Source organism: Xenopus laevis, chromosome 4L (assembly GCF_017654675.1).
Source record: "Xenopus laevis strain J_2021 chromosome 4L, Xenopus_laevis_v10.1, whole genome shotgun sequence".
Classification (NCBI taxonomy): domain Eukaryota; kingdom Metazoa; phylum Chordata; class Amphibia; order Anura; family Pipidae; genus Xenopus; species Xenopus laevis.
In genome coordinates this window covers 123,820,301-123,842,183 of record NC_054377.1, presented here as the reverse complement: position 1 = coordinate 123,842,183, position 21,883 = coordinate 123,820,301, and the positions used below count along the sequence as shown (strand labels likewise).

At 39.9% G+C, this 21,883-nt stretch overlaps 1 protein-coding gene across 1 annotated transcript in view; it reads left to right on the top strand.

Annotated features, from left to right (window-relative positions):
- The window catches only part of LOC108713567 (protein bassoon-like), a 191,920-nt gene that overhangs the window by 157,128 nt on the left and 12,909 nt on the right, over nt 1–21,883 (top strand). The window contains exons 4-6 of the mRNA XM_041590758.1: nt 7,400–8,005; nt 9,316–16,053; nt 19,602–21,804. Coding sequence (XP_041446692.1) covers nt 7,400–8,005; nt 9,316–16,053; nt 19,602–21,804 — 9,547 coding nt within the window. The remainder of the gene's footprint in view (nt 1–7,399; nt 8,006–9,315; nt 16,054–19,601; nt 21,805–21,883) is intronic.

Sequence of the window (21,883 nt, the reverse complement as noted above, 5' to 3'; positions counted from 1 at the left end):
AACTGCACTGGGGTTGTTAACCATCCACAACATTTCTGCTTCTGTTTTTTATTATTATTATTATTATTATTTTGTTATTTTCATTTAGTTGTTTTGATGCAGAACCATTGACTCTCTATCCAAGAAATGCCCAACAATTTGGCTCAAGAACAAACATAAATTGTTAATGCATTTTGTATTAGTTTATTATTGTTATGAATTCCAGCCACTAGATGTGATTTCAGAACAGCGTCCCTTAGAAGGTTCTGAAAGAGACCACTCCTTAATGACAAGAAAGAACGGGGTGCCTAGGGTTAGGGTCCACATAAGGTAGTAAGAAATTGGTGGGCCATATTTTAGATGGAGCAGCTTCTAAATTGGTGAAGTATAGGAATTGGCAAACTGAGTCTCTGCTAAAGAAGAAGGAAGGAGTTAGTACCTTGTCTGCACTTGTCAGTCACGGCGACAGGTTTAGGGTTAAAGGAGAACTAAACCCCCCATGGTGATAAGTCCCGACTGGCCCCCCTCTGCTCCCCCCCCTCCCTCCCCCCTGCTAAGTGTTACCCCAGAATTGTGCTCCCTGTAGGATGTGAGAGTGAGAGCAACGGAGCTCACAGGCGTCATCTTCGGGTGGTTCAGTAATCCTCGTAAAGTGAGCGGCATTTTGGCACATGTGCAGTTGGAGCAGTTTTCTGGTTCGTTACGACTGTGCATGCACCTGAAGTGATGGAAATTGCCCAAGCGCCCGAAGAAGATCCGAAGATTACCGAAGCGCCGGAAGATGGCGTCTGTGTAGTAATCCTACAGGGGACACAATTCTGGGGTAACACTTAGCAGGGGGGAGGCAGGGAGGGGAGCAGCAGAGGAGGGCCAGTGGGGACTTCTCAGTGTGGGGGGTTTAGTTCTCCTTTAAGGCTAGGTAGGATCTTTTTCTCACACAGGCAAGGTAGGGTATTTGTGTTACACAGACGGGACTTTTTTGATGTGTCAGGCCAGACACTTGTGAGCAGGGAGAGTCCCATGAGTAAAGGACTCAGGAAGGTGGGCTTAGTGCTGTTTATTCATATTCCTGATACTGGAATTGGGTGAACTTTACAACAGAAAAAAAGATAGTGTCTCTACTTTTCTAATAACACTCAGTATCACTTTAAAAACCATAATATGGGCTCCAGATACCTTTATTTGCCTTAGATTTCCTCATTGGCTTATAAATGGTATTCATTCTTACACTGCAGAGCTTTAAATAATTCAGAAGAACAGGTTTAGCCGGCAAACCAAAAATTGAAAGTGCTGTTTGGATTGTCCCATCTAGATGATAAATGAACTCGATGTACCAAGGGCATACCTTACAGCATATGTTTGCCTGATAAAAGAGTTTGCAAAAAAATAGATGCAGCTGTAAAATAAACCTTCTGCAAACAACTTAAAGGAAACTGGCCCAGGTTAGCATCATTCTAATGGTATAGGATTGTCCACCCTGCAAAAACCCATCCATAAATTTACCAACTATAGTTCATCAGTATCCATCCTGTTTGATGACTCTCGAGGCTATAGTAACAAAAGAGCTATGTGGCTTATTCCTTTTTAGGGAATTAAATATTTACCAGGCATTATACCAGCCTACATGGTGTTTCTGGGCATTGTGCCTCTGTACAGTTAGTTGCTATGTGATTATTTATTCACCAGACAATGTTGAATTCTGCAGAGTATTTTTTGTAAATTATATGTTTTAGGGATGCACCAAATCCACTATTTTGGGTTCGGCCAAACCCCCGAATCCTTCATGAAAGATTCGGCCGAATACCGAACCGAATCCTAATTTGCATATGCAAATTAGGGGGTGGGAAGGGGACAACATTTTTTACTTCCTTGTTTTGGGGCAAAAAGTCGCACAATTTCAGTTCTGCTGCTAATTTGCATATGCAAATTGGGATTCGGATTCGGTTCGGTCGGGCAGAAGGATTCGGACGAATCCGAATCCTGCTGAAAAAGGCCGAATCCTGGCCGAATCCCGAACCGAATCCTGGATTCGGTGCATCCCTAATATGTTTATTGAGAACCACACAACCCCGTTTCTGGGGAATTATACATCAAAATTCAAATTTGTGAATTTTAGAAGTTTTGTTTTTAAATTTTGCATAAACGTAAGAAACGTATAAAACTCCAATGTGTGCTTGTTTATTAAAAAAATTGAATACAAAAACTCAAATCATATAATAATGTGGAAAAACCTTGAATGTAGCGAGTTTGTACTCAACTCATCGGGCAGATTTACTGAAGGCCAAAGTGGACTTTTTTAGCAAAGATTCTTCAAAATGACAATTCACAGGGACATCACCTGCTAAAAGGCAAAGCGGACAATTCGCTAGTGAAAAAGCTCAGCGCTAGAGGACTTTTGTGCTGTTTCACCAGGCTAATTTCAGGTGAACAATTGTTACTCTGCAAATTGTGTGAACTTTCCAATCTGTTACCCTTTTCACCAGTCTGTATAACTGATAAGATGAAGCTACATCCTCAAGATTATTATGTCAGTGACATCATATCCTGTATGCCAAAAAAGTCATAAAAAAAGACAAAACACTGGCGTTTTTTCATTGTATAATGAAGGATTATGTTTACAAGTTGCAACTATTAAATGTTATTTACACTTTTATTAACCATTTGAAGCTCATACCACATTTTTTTAAGGGTAGGCTCTTGTCTAGGACAAAAGAGGACCACTTTTATATTTATTTTATTTCCTTGGACATTTTTAGTAATAAGTGGCCACTTTCACCAACAAACAAACAAAATTCAAATTGTGGTAACAATTCAAATTTGAACGTGGAGGAATCAGCTCCCTAGTGGGGACTGTATCATTTGGCAGCAGTTCTAGGAAATTTATATATTTACAGCTCACTGTATACAGTATGTTTTGGTCCATCTAACATTTAAAGGGTACTATGCTGCTCTACAGTGGCTCTATAGGGAATTTTAAACATACTGAGCACAATTTATTTAGTACTGTGTCTCTGGACCATTATTCTGTGCTAGTCATTCTACAAATCTACAGCAGTTAAGCAGCTGTGTCGGGCATGATATATATATATATATATATATATATATATATATATATATATATTATATATATATATATATATATATATATATATACCACTCTGCAGTATGGTTTGGAACATTGTATCTACTAGTCACTATGCTACTCTGCAATGGATTTCTGGATTCCATTATTTTATGCTTATTAGGGAAAGTATATTCACAGTATATTTTTGCGGTGCCTGCAATTTTGCATTCTCCATTTGGATGTAGTTGAAGGTGTGTCTTGGCATAGCCATTGGCAGATTGGTTTAAATGGGAGAGTTTTCCAGTAAATAATGTAATTTAATACCGGGCATTATATGCTACTCTGCAATATGTTTCTAGATCTATGACATCACCCTCAGATAAAACATACCCAGGATTTTGCATAGACTCAATAGTTTTGCAGTGTTCTTTTGACCTTCATTGGCCGCCCGCCCATTGACTCATTCATGACTTATGAGTACGATCATTTCGTTGTAGTTCATCTTTTACACATCATAACGATTCTAATGACATCTCTTGGATCGTTTTCTTCTCCATCTGGAAATCTGATCTTTTTTTTTCCCTTTTCCCCACTTACATGATTGAATTAAGATGGTCTATCATGTAAATTATTCATCATTATCTTTGCATTCTGGGACAAAATCAATACACTGAAAAGCAAAGGACCAGCTGTAAATTCTACAAGCAATGTGTTGTGGCTCCCCTCGTTGTGTGTCTGGCCCTGGGTATAAGTCTGACCACAAGAGCTATTAACAAAACCAATAGTGCTTAGCAGAAGTGTTCACAAGCCTGGGGTAGCGCTTAATGAGCTGCCAGCATGGAGGCAATGGATTTTTAAGTTGTTTCTCTGTGTGATCCAATGTAGCCTGCAGTAAGTAGTTCAGCAAGCCAGTGTTTTCTTGAGAACATCAACCATAGACACCCTCCATGCCTTGTTATGTTTATGGGGCACCTACTGGATATTGCTTTCTCTCCGGATATTAGGCTTCTAGGATTAAAAATATACACTAACACGCCCATACACATGCATATTTCTACCCCATACAGAAGAAAATAGGGATTATTTATTTTAACGGGGGCGTTCCCTTCGAGTTAACTTTTAGCATGATGTAGAGATATTCTAACATTCCCTAAATGAGCACCATTAACATATGTATTCCTTATCAATCATGCAAAATAGCTTTGCCTTAAAGTCAAATTTAGTGATGGGCGAATTTGCGCCTTTTCGCTTCGCCGAAAAATGGTGAAAAATGCGCGAAACGCCGCCGGGCGTCTCGTTTTTGACGCCGGCGCCCGTTTTTTCCGACTCCGGCGCCCGTTTTTTTCCGCTGGCGTTTCGCGAATTTATTCGCTGGCAGCGAATCGCGCAAATTCGCGCCTGCCGAATAAATTCGCCCATCACTAGTCAAATTCCATTCTTCTGCTTCTGTGACGTTCGGTCAGCTGGATGTTTTTGTTTGCTGCTAAAATGATAGTTTTTGTGTTTTAAGATCAAGGCGGAAAATCCATAAAGCACATAATGATTAACAAAACAAAGATTAAAAAGACAATTGGAAAGAAACTGCGATTGGTTGGGCAAATGATTCAGTGCAGTTTTTCCTTAAACGTAAGTAAATGGTTACATTATAATGGTATATTGCATTTTTATAGAATAGACCAATGATTCTAGTTTTGAGGTGGTGTTTGCCGCTGACCCAAATTTAGGTAAAATTGTTCTACTAGTCAAAGAGAAGATTTCTACTAGCATTGTATCCAGGGGCAGATTAAACGGATGATTCACCTTTAAGTTAACTAATGGCTAATTATAAGCCACTTTTTCAGTTGGCCTTCATTTTTTTTTTTTTTAGCATTTTTGAATTATTTGCCTTTTTCTAGCTTCTAGCTCTTTCCAGCTTTCAATTGGGGGTCACTGACCCAAATCTAAAAAAAATGCTCTGTAAGGCTACAAATGTATTATTACTGCTACTTTTTATCACTCATCTTCAATCAATGCATGGTTGCTTGGGTTATTTGGACCCTAGCAACCAGATTGCTGAAACTGCAAACTGGAGAGCTGTTGAATAAAAAGCTAAATATTTTGAAAAGCAGAAATCATAAAAAATGAAAATCACTTTCTACATCACCTCTACATCACCTCTATAAAGTTAATATAGAGGTGAACAATCCCTTTAATTCTTCTTTGGGTCCCCTCCCACCCCACTCCTAATCCTGTCCCCTCTGTTTCTATGTCCCACCCCTTCCAGTGACGCTGAGTCCTGGGTGACTGCCCAGATAAAACTTATGGGGGATTCATCACTGATGGTATCTTTAAATGTACTAGTTGTGTACTTGTTTTTGTTCCTGCTATAAGGGGACCTACATTAATGGGGTTATTTTTCCAAAGTCCGATTTTATCTCAACATTTTCTGATGCAAACTCCGCTCTGGTATTTTTACTCTTATTTATTATTACATTTTTGCTTTGTGGAAAAAAATCTGATTTTCAAATTTTTTTTGGATTTTTCACCCGAAAACTAAAATTTCTTATGCTTTTTTGCCTGAAAACTTTGGGGTATTGCACAAAACCAGCACACATCAAAAAAATCATTGGGACTTCTTCCATTGACTTATATGCAACCTTGACAGGTCTGAGATGCCGGATTTTCTGATTCTGATTTTTCCATCCTCTGCGTTTAATAAATTCTGAAAGATTCGTGATTTTTAAAAGTCAGATTTTATAAAAAAAAACTAACTTTTCAGGAGTTTTGCAATCGGAGTTTAGTAAATAACCCCCTAACAGTTTATTGTTTGCCTGTGTTAGTTTTAAGACTAAATACCTTCCTCCTGATCAGAAGTTGTAACTAAACATAAAAACACTGAAATAGTCCTTCACATCAGCCAAATACTTTTGCTATCCAGGATGTAATGTTTTCCATTCATTTTGGTTTTTGTGACCTTGCATTCACACTCACTGATTATTATATATTCTACTGGTGTATTTCTGAATTAAATACAGGAGCTACACTTTGATCCCATTGATCCCATGCACAGACCACATGATGATCAAAGCTTCTGAAATTTTTCCTTCCACTAAATTTGGTTGAAGGTGTTCTTCATTAGTTATCACATGAAAATAGATTATTTTTGTCTTGTAAGGCCAGGAATGCTGAAGAGGACCATCATTATCCATCAGGGTTAGATAGGACTGTGTTGGAAATGCTATATCATATAGTTAAAAAAAAGGTGAACGTTATTTGACCAACTGGAATTATTTCCACTGAAGGCCTATTGCCTGCAGAGAGAGATAAGCAATTGCTTTCATTTAGTTTTCATGCAGCATTTTGTCTTCTTTCTGAAGGGAGCAGTAACTTCAACCCAATGTAATCATTTTTGGCAGGAATTTTGCAGAGAGAAGTGCAGCTCCATTATAGTAGTGCAAACAGAGGTGCATCCGAGAGCAAGGTTCAAATTCAGTTGGGGCAAAAAAACCTGGTGCTTTGTGTCTTTTGTACATTTTCAAAGTCCTACTTGCTTTGTATACAGTAATGAGACTTATGTTATATGCAAGTTTTGTGCCAGCTTCAAAACTGAATAGTGCAGTAGTGCAGTTCTGTTTTATTATCTGTATGGGAAAGCAAATAGATTGTTTGCTGCTTTGTCTAGAGTAGAGCAAGGGTTCTGAAAGTAGTTGAATGTAAACCCATCCCTCTTACGTAAAATGGTATAATTCTTTGTGTCCACACCATATACGTCAAATAAATATAAAGAGGCATATTTATCAAAGAGGCACGCATGACAGAGCTTGTCACGGTTCACCACATGAAATGTACACAACCCTTTAATAAATTCCCCTTTAAAATACTATACTAGGAGATAGAATGCTGCCCCCCTCTCTGGTGAACTATGATGAACCCTATTTATACTTTTTGATATCTATGTCTCCATAGCATACATCCTGGTTCCTGCTGGAGTGATTTTCTTATCATCTATGGTGTGTATACCCATATTTTATCCCTCCCAAAAAAAACCCCACCTGGTCTATTGTGTTCAGTTGAGCTTACTGTTCAGTTGTACACCGTAGTCTTTCTATAAATGAGCTCCAAAGTAAACAACTTTCAAGACAAACATTTACTTTCCTTGTTTCTTACCTTTGTCAAAAGAGCTTCCCCAAACTACTCTGCATTACTAGTTCAAGGGATATTATAACCTTGCAAAGCCTACTCTCCTATAAACAGAATTAGCAGTGATAAGTGAGCCCAGGTTCTATTTTATCTTCAATCAATGTGTCATATAGCACTTGTGTTTAAAATGTGATATTGCAACAATCAAAAACGAAATTTGCTGTTTATGTATTGCAGAAAAATGAATGGCTGTGCTTGAACTGCCAAACGCAACGGCTGTTAGAGGGAAGTTTAGGTGACACGCCACCTTCACTGCCACTGACATCAAAGCAACAAGGTTCTCCTCGGCATCTGCCAGCACTTCCAACAACTGGAACACCTAAGCATTCACAAGGTGCCCCAACAACAGGATCGCCAAGGCACCAGACTCCCACTCATACAGCATCACCCCAGCACCAAAAACCAGGACATATGCAGACATCATCACCCCAGCACCAGAAACAGGGACCTATATCTACGACAACCCCTCAGCATCACACAGGACCAGCAGAACTGCATCAAAAATCTGTCTCACAATCAATCACAGGGCAACAGATAGGGGCTACTCAAGACAAACACAGTTTTCAGACTGACCACCTCAGGAGCACTGTACAAGGCAAAGTTCATATTTTCAATGAAGATAAAAAACATCCAGATGAAACCGCTCAATCCAAAGGTTCTGCAGACTCTCAAAAGGTGTCAAAACAGCTGGTGCCAAAAGGAAAAAGCTTGGGAAATAAAAAGGAAACTGGGTCAAGACATGACAAGATTTCATCTGAATTGCATAAAGCAAAAGATCAAGAGGTACATTTCTTCTGCCCTAATCCTGTATGCTTCAGTTTGTACAGTATATTCATTTTCCATGGGTTTGGAATGACTTAAAATGGGAGGCATTTTTTTCTGCATGCATAGTTAACATTTATAAGTGAAAACTATTAGATATAATTTCAGATTAAAAGACAGCTATTGTATATTCTATATAAACATGTTAATGGCAGGAGATGTATGCTTTTTCTCCTTGCCAATATAGTATTTAATCCAAGTTTAACTATTTATGTATATCTTTTAAAGACAAGGCAAGAATGTGATTACCTTTGGTCATAATCTTAACACAAATTTATACAGGTATGGGACCTGCTATCCAGAATTTTTTGGGACATGGAGTTTTCAGGAAAAGAGATCTTTCTTTAATTTGGATCGCCATAACTTTACTTCTGTATTCAATAAGGATTAATTATATCTTAGTTGGGATCAAGTACAAGGTACTGTATTATTATTAAAGGGATACTGTCATGGTAAAAAAAAATTTTTTTAAAAATGAATCAGTTCTGATCCAGCAGAATTCTGCACTGAAATCCATTTCTCAAAAGAGCAAACAGATTTTTTTATATTCAATTTTGAAATCTGACATGGGGCTAGACATTTTGTCAATTTCCCAGCTGTCCCTGGTCATGTGACTTGTGCCTGCACTTTAGGAGAGAAATGCTTTCTGGCAGGCTGCTGTTTTTCCTTTTCAATGTAACTGAATGTGTCTCAGTGGGACATGGGATTTTACTATTGAGTGTTGTTCTTAGATCTACCAGGCAGCTGTTACCTTGTGTTAGGGAGCTGCTATCTGGTTACCTTCCCATTGTTCTTTTGTTTGGCTACTGGGGGGGGAAGGGAGGAGGTGATATCAGTCCAACTTGCAGTACAGCAGTAAAGAGTGATTGAAGTTTATCAGAGCACAAGTCACATGACTTGGGGCAGCTGGGAAATTGACAATATGTCTAGCCCCATGTCAGATTTCAAAATTGAATATAAAAAAATCTGTTTGCTCTTTTGAGAAATGGATTTCAGTGCAGAATTCTGCTGGAGCAGCACTATTAACTGATTCATTTTGAAAACAATTTTTTTCCCATGACAGTATCCCTTTAAAGGGTTTAAGGAAATCTTTTTTAAATATTAGAATTCATTTATTAAAATGGAGCGTATTGGAGATGGCCTTCCCATAAATTGGAGCTTTCTGGATAAAGGGTTTCCGGATAACGCATCCCATACCTGTAGCACAATTAAAGATGTCAGGATGCAAAATTCACATTCTAACATAATATTTTGTTTGTTATTTTCAAAAGGACATAAGCAAGCCTTATCCCCATGACCTGTCCCGTAGCCCACAAAGCCTAAGTGATACAGGCTACTCTTCTGATGGAATTTCTAGTTCACAAAGTGAAATTGCAGGCCTGGTACAACAAGAGGAAGAGAAATTAAGTGGGACTGGTATCTCTCAACACAGTCCACCAAGCCCATCTGAGCTGACAAAGCTAGAAAGCTCTGTAAGGCCTCTCTTGGAATCAAATAGCATCACCCAGGGAAGCAACGGAAAAATGTTACATGGTTCACGAGAAGATCAAAAGCAAAAGCTGAGACCAAGATCATTGTCTATTACTCCTGAAGCTTTTGATTCTGATGATGAATTGGAAGATATTCTTGAGGAAGATGAAGACTCTCTTGAATGGGAAAATCAAAGGGACCAGAGAGATATTGTGGAATCATCTGATGATTTTGGTAGTAAGCTGCGTCATGACTATGTGGAGGATAGTAGTGAAGGATTTTCTCCTTTGCCAACTAGGCAAAAGAAGGGTGAATTCTCTGATGAAGAATTTATGAGGAGGCAAATTTTAGAAATGAGCGCAGAAGAAGACAACCTTGAAGATGATGAAGATGAGTATAGTCATGTCAAATACAGCAGTGGCAAGAACGGACAGAAGGCAAATTCCGAAAAAGTTAAAAGTACTTCTTCTAAAAGACGGCTTTACAATTCAAACAATATTTATGATGAAAGCAGGAAAGAAACAGAAGAAGAAGAAGAAGAAGACATGTCTGCCTCACAAGGAGGGTTAAGACGTTTCAAGACCATTGATTTAAATAGCACAAACAGTTATAATAGAGATATAGACCTTGAACATGAAAATGACATCTGCTTAGAAAGAGAGCCAGAACTAGAAATGGAAAGTTTGACTGGATCACCAGAGGAAAGATCTAGAGGTGAATATTCATCAACTCTACCTGCAACAACACCTAGCTATACATCTGGTACATCTCCTACGTCTATGTCATCCCTCGAAGAAGACAGTGACAGCAGTCCTAGTCGAAGGCAGAGGCTAGAGGAAGTCAAGCAGCAGAGAAAAGCACGCCACCGCTCTCATGGGCCTCTGTTGCCTACTATTGAGGATTCTTCAGAAGAAGAGGAACTCCGTGAAGAAGAAGAACTTTTAAGGGAGCAGGAAAAAATGAGAGAAGTTGAACAGCAGAGGATTCGAAGTACTGCACGCAAGACCAAAAGAGACAAAGAAGAGCTGAGGGCACAAAGAAGGAGAGAGAGGTCAAAAACTCCACCAAGCAATTTGTCTCCAATTGAGGATGCATCTCCAACTGAAGAACTAAGGCAAGCAGCAGAGATGGAAGAACTTCATAGATCATCTTGTTCAGAATATTCACCCTCTATTGATTCTGAAGCAGAAGGATTTGAATTGATTGGTTCAAAGTTATACAAATCAGGCAGTGAATACAACTTGCCAACATTTATGTCACTGTATTCTCCCACAGAGAAAACATCAAGCACCTCTGGTAACAAGCCGTTAAAAAGTGCTGAAGAAGTGTATGAAGAGCTAATGAGAAAAGCTGAAATGTTTCAGAAACAACAACTACAACAATTGCAGCAAAACTCAATGTATGGTAACAATTATCAGCAAGTGAATTACATTGGTACAGAAAGCCAGAATAATTTTGAATATCAGTACATAGATGAGTACAACTATGACAGTGGTCCGATTGGTTCATCCCAAACCGAATACCATGTGGGTTTATCCAAACCTGGTACAGTTTATGATGAAATTTTACAGACATCACAGAATATCTCAAGAATGCACCAGTCTTCATCACAAGACTTATCTTTACATCAGGAAGATAAAAAAACAGAACTGTACCCAGAAAAACAGTTTTTGAATGCTGAAAATGCACACAATGATTTAATCAAGCAAACTAGTGGACCCCTCACTCCTGGAACAAGCCCCACCCAGTTGTCAGCACCAGTGTCATTTTCATCGTCTGATGGCCACGCTGGTAGAGTTATACCGGATGTGCGTGTTACACAGCATTTTTCTAAAGATGGGCTAGATCGGACAAAGCTGCAGAGCTCTTCTACTATGCCTAGTTCCAAAACCATATCATCAAATTACCAGTATGGTAAAGGAGCGACAACCACCACTACTTCAGTAGTTCAGACAATACCATCTCCCACAGGTACAACACCTCTGCATTCAGGAACTATGCCTGTACTTCCTACACAGAGGAGTTATGGACAATGTAAAGGCACCAGTGATTTTAGGGCAAATGAAGAACAGCATAGAGATCGAATAGGTGCTGACATTAATTTAGCATCAAAAGACAGCACACAGGGTGCAGGTGATATGAGGGGAAATGTTTCTCTGACATCTAAAGTCATCTCCTTCTTCAAGAGTTCAAGTCCTCCACTTTCTCCTTCCTCACCAACACAGAGTCCCACTCATTCATCACCAAGGATAAGTCTAGTGTCAGGAAGCAAATCTACTGCAGAATTTTCATCCCAAACTCAAACTACCCATGCATCATTTGATGGCTCTGTAGCCTCATCTGTAGTCTCTTCACCTATGGTAGCTCATGGCACACAAACTCCAGAGCGAACCAGACCACCTCGTATTTCCAGGCAACAGTCATCACAAGAAGCTCCTTTTATGGTCATTACATTGGCATCAGCTTCATCAAGCCAAACTAAATCTAAAAGTGTAAGTTCTTCTACTTCCCCTGTCACATCTCCAACCAGGCTTAATCGTCAGCAGACACTACACAGTTATAGTCAAACATCTGCTGCTAGTTCACAAACCCAACAAGAACAAAGTCAAACAAGCTACAGCAAGGAGCATACAAACATAGATAGAGCTCCTCCTGCAGGGAGACAGATGGTAACTCCTAAAGGCCAGTCATCCTCTGTGGTAGATGGTTCAAGTGGTACTTATGCTTGGGGCTCTTTACCACCAGAAAATATATCATTATGCAGAATTTCCTCTGTTCCTGGAACATCAAGAGTAGAGCCTGGTCCCAAACACAGTGGCAGTGCTGTAGATTTGCGAACTGCAATTAAACCAGCTCCAGTCATTATGACTGACCAGGGTATGGATCTCACATCATTAGCTACTGAAACCAGAAGGTACTCACTTACTATGGACCAGTCTCCTTCTCGACAATCTACAGCTGTTCAACCAATGATTGTAAATTTGAATGCCCAAGAACAACCTCATGCCATTATAGCAACAGGCACTACTGTTAGCATAACTGCTGCTTCTTCCATGATTGTTTCACAGCCAAAACAGCCAACAATCTATGGAGATCCCTATCAAAATAGGGTGGACTTTGGTCAAGGAACAGGAAGTGCAGTTTGCTTAACACAAGTCAAGCAAGTGGATCAAGCAACTGCTACTATGTGTAAACCAGATGATGTTGTTGGTATCCAAAAAGATATATATTCAAGATACAATCTCCCCAGTCAAGTAACTCCCATAGTTAAAAGAGATGGGGTCTCTCAACCCAGTAATATTCAAAGCATCAGTAACATCAGTTGCATTCCAAGGCAGTACCAACAAGATCAGAGCACAGGTCCTACAGAAGTATACAGAGGTGCACCAGAATCTAAAGTACCACATCCTTCATTTAATACTGCTGGAAACCAACCTCATACCATGATGGTCCAGTTGGATGACATTGCTTCTGGAACAGTGACACAAATTTTGCGGGAAGAACACGCATCAAATGCTTTAGACCTCACAGGAATAAAGCCTGAAAGTCAGGTGGCATGCTGTGATATGGTCTACAAGTTTCCTTTTGGCAGCAGTTGCACGGGTACATACAACTCTTCCAAAATTCCTGAAAAACATACTGCAGAGCCATCTCAGGCTGTGAGATCTGGGACTCAGTATTATGGACAGAGAGATCAAGACATTTCAGATAACTATCCCTATAGAGAAGCAAATCCTGTTTTACCTGCTCCACCTCCTCAGAATTTGTATGAGGAACAGAAATTTCATCCTTGTGGACCAACAGGAAGACTGCATTCATCCATGTCGGAAACTAACCTTTCTGATATTGGTTTGTACCAGCCTTATCATGGGACTGGAGGAGAAGCTGCTATGGACTTGTCTACAATGAGAAATTCATTTAGTGGGAACTTAACCGATGGAAGCTATATAGGTCAGGGAATGCAGTATGGGTCATTCACTGACCTACGCCAACCTACAGATTTAATAAACAGTGCGCTGCCCATGAGAAGGTACAGTTCACTATCTAACATTTATTCTGATTACAGATACTCTTCTAAAGATCTGTCTAACTTCCAAGAATCAAATCTTGCTCAGTACAGTGCAACAACAGCTCGTGAAATTAGCAGAATGTGTGCAGCCTTGAATTCTATGGAGCATTATGGGAGCAGACATCCTAACAGTGTAGATATGTTGCAGTATGGGGCAAGTTCCATGGGTAGTGGTCCAGCAGCAGGTAATATCCTACCCAATCAACAGGGAATGACATCTGTCAGACAAAACATGATGTATGGTCAGCAATTGCCAGAAACAAGACAGGGTTTTGGAAATTTAGCGCAATACAATATCTCTGGTTTACGAGCAGGAACTGTTAGACAGATGTTCCCTCCTGCTGCCACTGTAAGAGCTGCTGATGGCATGATTTACTCAACAATTAATACTCCTATAGCATCTACGCTTCCAATTACCACGCAACCAGCACCTGTTTTAAGGCCAATGCTTAGAGGTTTATATAGGCCATATGGGCCAGGAAATATTACAGCTGTGCCACTGGCAAGTCTAACTAGGGTCCCCATGGTTACTCCAAGAATGCCATTGGCACCACAAGGAGTGTATCGTTATCCTGGAGTAAGCAGATTTCCAGCACCTTCTACAGCTTCATCAATGGATACCCCAGTTTATTTGGGAAAGCCAGCTGCAGCTGATACAACTAGTCCAGCCAATGTCATTAGTACTACAGCACCTGCCCTTCCTGTTTCAACAGCAGTTTCGAGCATTCTTGCATCTTCAACTGTACGGACAGAGCAAACCACCTCAGTGATTCGTGATGACATCACATCTTCTGTGGTTCAGAGTAATGCTTCCAAAGACACAAGTCAACCACAACAACAAAAGCCTGTTCCTGAAGTTCCTTCATCTACAACTACACAAAAGCCTGGAGCTGAGGAAAAAGAAGAAGAAAGACAAAGAAAACAGCAAGAACAGATGCTACAGATTGAAAGAGAAAGAGTTGAGTTGGAGACATTGAGGCAAATGCGCCTGCATGAAGAATTAGAGCGGGAACGGATAGAACTACAACGACATAGAGAGAAGGAACAGATGTTGGTTCAGAGGGAATTGCAAGAGTTGCAGTCTATCAAACATCAAGTACTGCAACAACAGCAGGAGGAACGGCATGTTCAATTTGCTCTCCAAAGGGAGCAATTAGCACAACAGCGTATGCAGCTTGAGCAAATTCAGCAGTTGCAGCAGCAGTTGCAGCAACAACTCGAAGACCAAAAAAGACAAAAGAATATTGCGCCCTCTGCATGTGAGCAAACTGGAAGGCTCCCACCTCAGACTGTATCTGAAATAGCAATTGAAATGCAAAGGACTCTTGCACAATCTGGCCAATACTGGCCACCAATTAACCAACCCTTTATTGCTATGGCACCCACAGTGCCTGAAGCCCAAGGACAACCCCGTTATCCTCCACCTCCAAGGCCACTTACTAATTCTGCTTCAGAAATGAGTCTCCAAACAGATGAACAATGGGAGGTTAATAGAACTATCAAAAAAAGAAACTCAATGCCACGTCTCAGGGATGCTTATAATACAGATGAGAATCATGAATCATATATTGTTAAGAAGATAACTGACAGCAGTGTACAGACCGATGATGAGGACGGTGAAGATAGATTTTACATGTCAAGAAGGCGCAAAACAAAGCGCAGCACTGACTGCAGCGTTCAAACAGATGATGAAGACAATGCTGATTGGGAACAGCCAGTTCGCAGGCGCCGGTCCAGATTTTCTCGGCATTCAGATTCAAGTTCTGACAGCAAGCATGATGCAAAGGGAACATCAAGTATAGCTATCCAGACAATTACTGACTGCTCTGTGCAAACAGAACCAGATCAATTTCAAAGAGTGTCACCTTCTATTCATATTACTACTCCAGATCCAAAAGTAGAGATTATAAAATATATATCTGCCCCAGAGAAGACCCAAAAAGGAGAAAGCCTAGCCTGTCAAACTGAACCAGAGACTCATTCCCATGGAATAGTTGCACCTCAGTTCGGTGTTCCTACAACTATAACACCGTATTCCTCCAACATACACACTGTAACTGCAGGAATCCTGAACACTACTAGACAACCAGGAATAACTAAATATGAGAAGAAGAAACCTGATCCCCTTGAGATTGGTTATCAGTCTCATTTGCCAGCAGATACACTTTCTCAGCTAGTTACAAGACAGCCCCCCAAGTCTCCTCATGTTCTCTACTCTCCTGTTTCTCCGCTTTCTCCTCATAGATTGCTGGAGTCTACATTTGCTTCTAGTGAAAGGCTAAACAAGGCACATGTGACTCCTCAAAAGCATTTCACTGCTGATAGCACTCAACGACAGCAAATCTTACCACGTCCTCTTAAAACCATGCAGAGGTCCTTGTCAGATCCCAAACCTATCAGCCCTACATCTGAAGACTCAGCCAAGGACAGGTTCTCTTTATATCAACAGCAGTTATTGCAAAGTGGCCAGGTAAGTCAAATGTCATTTTACATGAGATAATCATAGACATTTAAAGCCTAATACAGGTAGCACTCACTGTTTAAACATACAGTAGACCTGATACATAACTCTACACAAGTGTTGGAGGAAAAGAATGAGAAAATCTGGAGCAGGCACTCAAATAAAGGCAATCTTCCAACAGATGGTTAAGATCAAGTAGAAAAGATTTTATTGTGACTCTGCCTTACGCGTTTCGTGTTACAAACACTTAATCATAGGAGCCTATGTTTACCCCTCGGCGCAGGTTCTTGTCCATGGAGTTCACAGGTGCCATCTTCGCCTGTGCGGTCTTCTTCCTGGATTGCCCGGCACATGCGCAGTAGGAGCATTTACCGGTTCAGCTCTACTGCGCATGCACTAAAATTTTCAGATTTCTTTTTTCGGAAACTTCGTGACTTTGGGCGCATGCACAGTAGAGCTGAACCGGCAAATGCTCCTACTGCGCATGCGCCGGGCAATCCAGGAAGAAGACCGCACAGGAGAAGAAGGTGTCTGTGAACTCCATGGACACGACCTGCGCGAGGGGTAAGTAGCAACTTAGGGGCATTTGCCCGGGATGGAGGTAGGCCAGGGGGGAGGAGGATGGGGGGGCAACACAGGGGAGGGGGAGGGATTTTAGCGCCGAAGGGGTTTGTCTTCTCCTTTAACCATCTGTTGGAAGATTGCCTTTATTTGAGTGCCTGCTCCAGATTTTCTCACGGTTGTCTGCTCCCCATGCTGAGGGCTCAGGGCGGTGCATGGGAGCTGATTCAAAAACCACAAATAATAAAAAAATTAAAATCAATTTCAAATTGTCTCAGAATTGTTTTAGAACAACCCCTTCAATGATATATATTTTATACTCCCTATTCAATGTTAAAGGAGACTGTTATTCTCCTACTTTATAAGTCAGTGCTTAGCTCATGTTTTAAATATTGCCTTCAGTGTTAAAGGGCAGTGGGGCACATATAAAGATGGTAAAACTAGATGGTAGAACTAGATGGTAAAAAGATGGTAAAACTAGAAACTGAAGAGCTAGCAAGATGGCATAAATGACCAAGGGGCCGATTCACTAAGCTCGAGTGAAGGATTCGAATGAAAAAAATTCAAATTTCGAAGTATTTTTTTGGTACTTCGACCATCGAATTGGTTAAATTCATTCGAATTCGAACGAAATCAAACGAATCGAACGAAAAATCGTTCGACTATTCGACCATTCGATAGTCGAAGTACTTCCCCTTTAAAAAAAACTTCGACCCTCTACTTCGGCAGGTAAAACCTACCGAAGTCAATGTTAGCCTATGGGGAAGGTCCCCATAGGCTTGCCTGTGATTTTTTGATCGAAGGATTTTCCTTCGATCGTTGGATTAAAATCCTTCGAATCGTTCGATTCGAAGGATTTAATCGTTCGATCGAATGAAAAATCCTTCGATCGATCGATCGCAGGATTAGCGCTAAATCCTTCGACTTCGATATTCGAAGTCGAAGGATTTCAATTCGAGGGTCGAATTTCGAAGTATTTTTAACTTCGAAATTCGACCCTTAATGAATCTGCCCCCAAGTGTTGATATATTAGACGCCTTCAGATCAAAGAGTTCAGGAACACACACTTGGAGAAAGAAAAACTGAAAGGTTTTCAGCTATTAAAATTAATGATTTTTGTATAATATATCCAAATGGGTTTAGTACAGGGTATAAAACCTTTTCTATCTATAGAACTAGAACCATTTTAAGGGGTTAAAGGGGGTCTCCATGCCATGAAATGACATGTTTGACAATTAGAAATAAAAGTAGAAATAGCAGAGCAAATGGAACACTGAGCCTGTGTCACTAGAAAATATTCTATCATGAATCAATTCTGATGCATGCTACAGATGTCACTGTTTTTATGCAGTCATTCCAATAAATAATTAGTCCTTGATGTTTGCTATAGAGGAATACAGCTCTTTATTCTTTTTTTTTTAACTGAATACCTATGCTGCACATGTGACATGCCTTATTACTTATTCTTATACAGTAGCTGCATTTCTTCTGGATGCACTAAACGGTTTAAATATATTCAGTCCAGCATGAATATTTTAACGTAAGCTAAGCATACATTAACCAGAGACCCATAAATAGGCACTTTGTAGAGCAGCAATGATTTCAGTGTAGCCTCACTTTAACTACAGGTTACGACTACCCATCTTTTTTTTAAGTAAATTCCTTAAGAAGTCTCCAAAACATGTTTTTTGCTCCGCATCTCTAATAAATTCATAATAATGAGATGTGAAACTTCTCCCTTGGTTTATTTTACTGGACATAATATAGCACACTATAAATATACTGTATATGAATGATTAGAGATTTGTCAAAATCCACTCTTCAAAATAATTGCTTCTGCCATGCAGCATGTATATTTAGGGAGGCTGAAGATACCATTCACATAGGTACCCAACATAGACTGCCCCTCTTCTGACCATTCTAATGTTGCACCTTTTCTCTCATATTGCAGAGAATATGACTCAATATATGGGGCAAATAGGGGATCTATTATTATAAAGGTGTCTGTTTTAATACAACACCTATTAAATTCATATGATGAAAAAAAGAGTAGTCTAATCTGCATAACTTGCGTTTAATGATGTGCATGCCAACGTTTCTTTGTTTCATGTAACTTGCAATATATCTTTCTACTTATTTGGATTATAATTGGATTTATTCAGTCACATAAAATCTCAATTTCTGCCCAGTCCACTGTTATTCAACACTTGCTAAATTTAGAAGCAAGAACAATCAATGATTTTGTGTCAGTTTGATTAGGAACATTTTCTAGAGGGACAGGCAACATTCTTCCTATGTGCTGTTTCCATTGTTTAGATATTGGAGATATTATAGCAACTGTATGTATAGAGCATATAATAACAAAATATACGTTTATTTTTAGTTACCTTCTAAGGGGTAAATTTATCAAAGAGTGAAGTTCCGCCACTAGAGTGAAATTCCACAGCTCTCAATTCATTTCTCTAGGATTTTGAAAGGCATATTTATCAATGGGTGAAAGTTCACCCTTTGATAAATACGCTTATAAAAATCCCATAGAAATGAATGGAGAGTGGCGGAATTTCACTCTAGTGGCGGAACTTCACTATTATTAACTTCACTCTTTGATAAATATACCCCTACTGTATATCATTTAGACCAAAATGTACATTTTTGTACTTATCTCATCTGGTATTGGAACTGTCAAAAAGCTAAATCCATGAAAAAACACACAAGCAAAACCTCACAGGTTAGCTTCCGGTTTTATCTCATTGAATGATAAATATACTTTCTAAATCCAAAAGTAAGAGGCCACCTCCCTAGATCAGTGACTGCTGATTAAGTATTGGTAACTTTCCTAACTGTGCTAATTTTTACTGGCCAACCTAACACGTTTAATTTTTAAAAAAATGATATTCATGTGTAAAGGTTTAAACAAGACTGTCTTCCCCTTGAGATTAAGATTAATTTTGTATATTGTTGTTGGGAGGACTGTACTTTTCTTTTATTTGTTGTAGATCACAGCCTTCCAATCAAATACTTTGACACGCAAAGTGAAACGAACTCTTCCGAGTCCTCCTCCTGATGAAGGTCATCTTTCCTTAACTACCAGTCAGGCTCATTCTCAAATATATATGCCCAATGTCACCCAGAAGATTATGGGAGGTCAAGCAATTCAGATGCCTAAAGTTGGTTTCCTTAAAACCATTGATCGTGACCTAAAGATTGTAGAGCAAGAATCAACAAAGCTCCGCAAGCAGCAAGCTGAACTTGAAGAAGAGGAAAAGGAGATTGATGCCAAGCTAAAATATTTAGAACTTGGCATTACACAAAGGAAGGAAATTTTCGTCAAGGATGTAGGTAGAAGAGATTTTCCATACATGAAGTGTTTAGGTGAGAACAGGAATTATATGTCTGATAGTGAGCTCAACAACATGCGAATTTCTGGCTATGATACCAATGGGCTTTCAAATAGAACTGGCACCACCCCTCAATATTCTGATTTCCAGACTACCCAGCTGCATCAAACAACTACTTCTTCTTATACTCCTAGCACTTATCAATACACTGCAGGCCAAACTGTAACTTCAGCATCTACATCTCTTCAGCAGACACGTTTTCAGCAACCCCAACATCCAGTATCAACTAATGGTCCATCCCAAAATATTTTCCAGACTCAGTTATCTGGCTATCTTCCCCAAAGCTCATATCAGACTCACAACATTTCTCAAAATACAAGCTATCAGTCAGGTCCAGGACTGCAGAACCATACTGGTTTCCGACCACCAAACCCCTACCAAACCCAACCTACCTATGCAAATCAGACACCTTTGCAAACTCCCATTAACTCAGGCTTTCAGACACAGGACAGTCATGCAACTCATCAAAAACCTAGGCAGACAACATTGGCGGATTTAGAGCATAAGGTACCCACAAATTATGAGGTCATTGTAAATCCCACAGTAGTTATCTCATCTGCTCCTCCAGATAGTGCCTTCAGTAGCACTACAGTGGCAAGCAGCTTTGATCAATATAGAGCTCCAGATGTGAGGCCAACAGAAAGGGGCAGTGGATCTGAGAACCCATCAAATAGTTACCAGTCTGATTCATTATATACAAATCTTGAACAAAACATCCCCCGTAATTATGTGATGATTGACGATATTAGTGAACTAACCAAACAGAATCCACCTACAACTGAAAGTCAAAAGGTTGAAACATTGTCTCAGTCACTGCAACAAACTAACAATGGACGCCACATGAAAGACAAAAATGGCCATCATGAGATTGAAAGCTCAAGTAAGCCCTGTTGTTATTCAAGAGCTGAGGAAGAATCGGAAGAGGATATGTATGACCATCACAGTTCTGACTATAGAAGTAAAAATAGCTATCAGAGGGGTCCTGATAATAATGGCCGTGACTCTGGTAGTAGCAGTTACTACTATGATAATGATCCCAGACACTCCACGCGTTTTGATAGACATGGACCCACCACAGGAATGCAGAAACATTCATCAAAGAACCTGGCCCCTGCTGTAGTGTCCTCTAAGCGCAGCAAACACCGGAAACAGGGAATGGAACAAAAGATCTCCAAGTTCTCTCCAATTGAGGAAGCAAAAGATGTGGAAACTGACCTGGCTGCATCTTATCCAGTTACAACATCAATTAGCAGCAGTATTGTCTCATCTAGAGCAAAAAAACTACAGGATGATATTACATATGGTTTAAAGAAAAATGTATATGAACAGCAAAAATACTATGGAGTTTCTAGTAGGGATATGGTGGAGGAAGATGACAGAATATATGGTAGCAGCAATCGATCTAGATCAGCTTCCAGTTATGGGTTGGAAAAGTCAAACCGTGACTCTGGAAGCAGCAGGAGCAAATCTTATGAAAGGGATAGTAGTGATAGGTATCATAAGTCAAACTCAAAACCTTCTACTCTTAGCATGAATCAAGGCAGAGGTCGAGCCCCAATGCGAACACAGGCTTCAGAAGAGGAAAGTCCTGTAAGCCCACTAGGAAAGTCTGTGGGTGTGTCCCGCTCATCAGGTGGGCATATATCTCAACCCCCTGTTGATAGTTGCCCACAGTTCTGTTCTAGTCATTCACTGCCTGATGTCCAAGAACATATCAAGGAAGTGCCAAGAAACCATATATATAAGCAAGAAGATAATTACATGATGGATGACTCACACTGTGTTGTATCGGACAGTGAAGGTAAAGCGTACAAATGGTGATGTCTCAGCATGCTAGAGATGATTACCTCATTTTCATGTGGCATGCAGTTCATTGAACT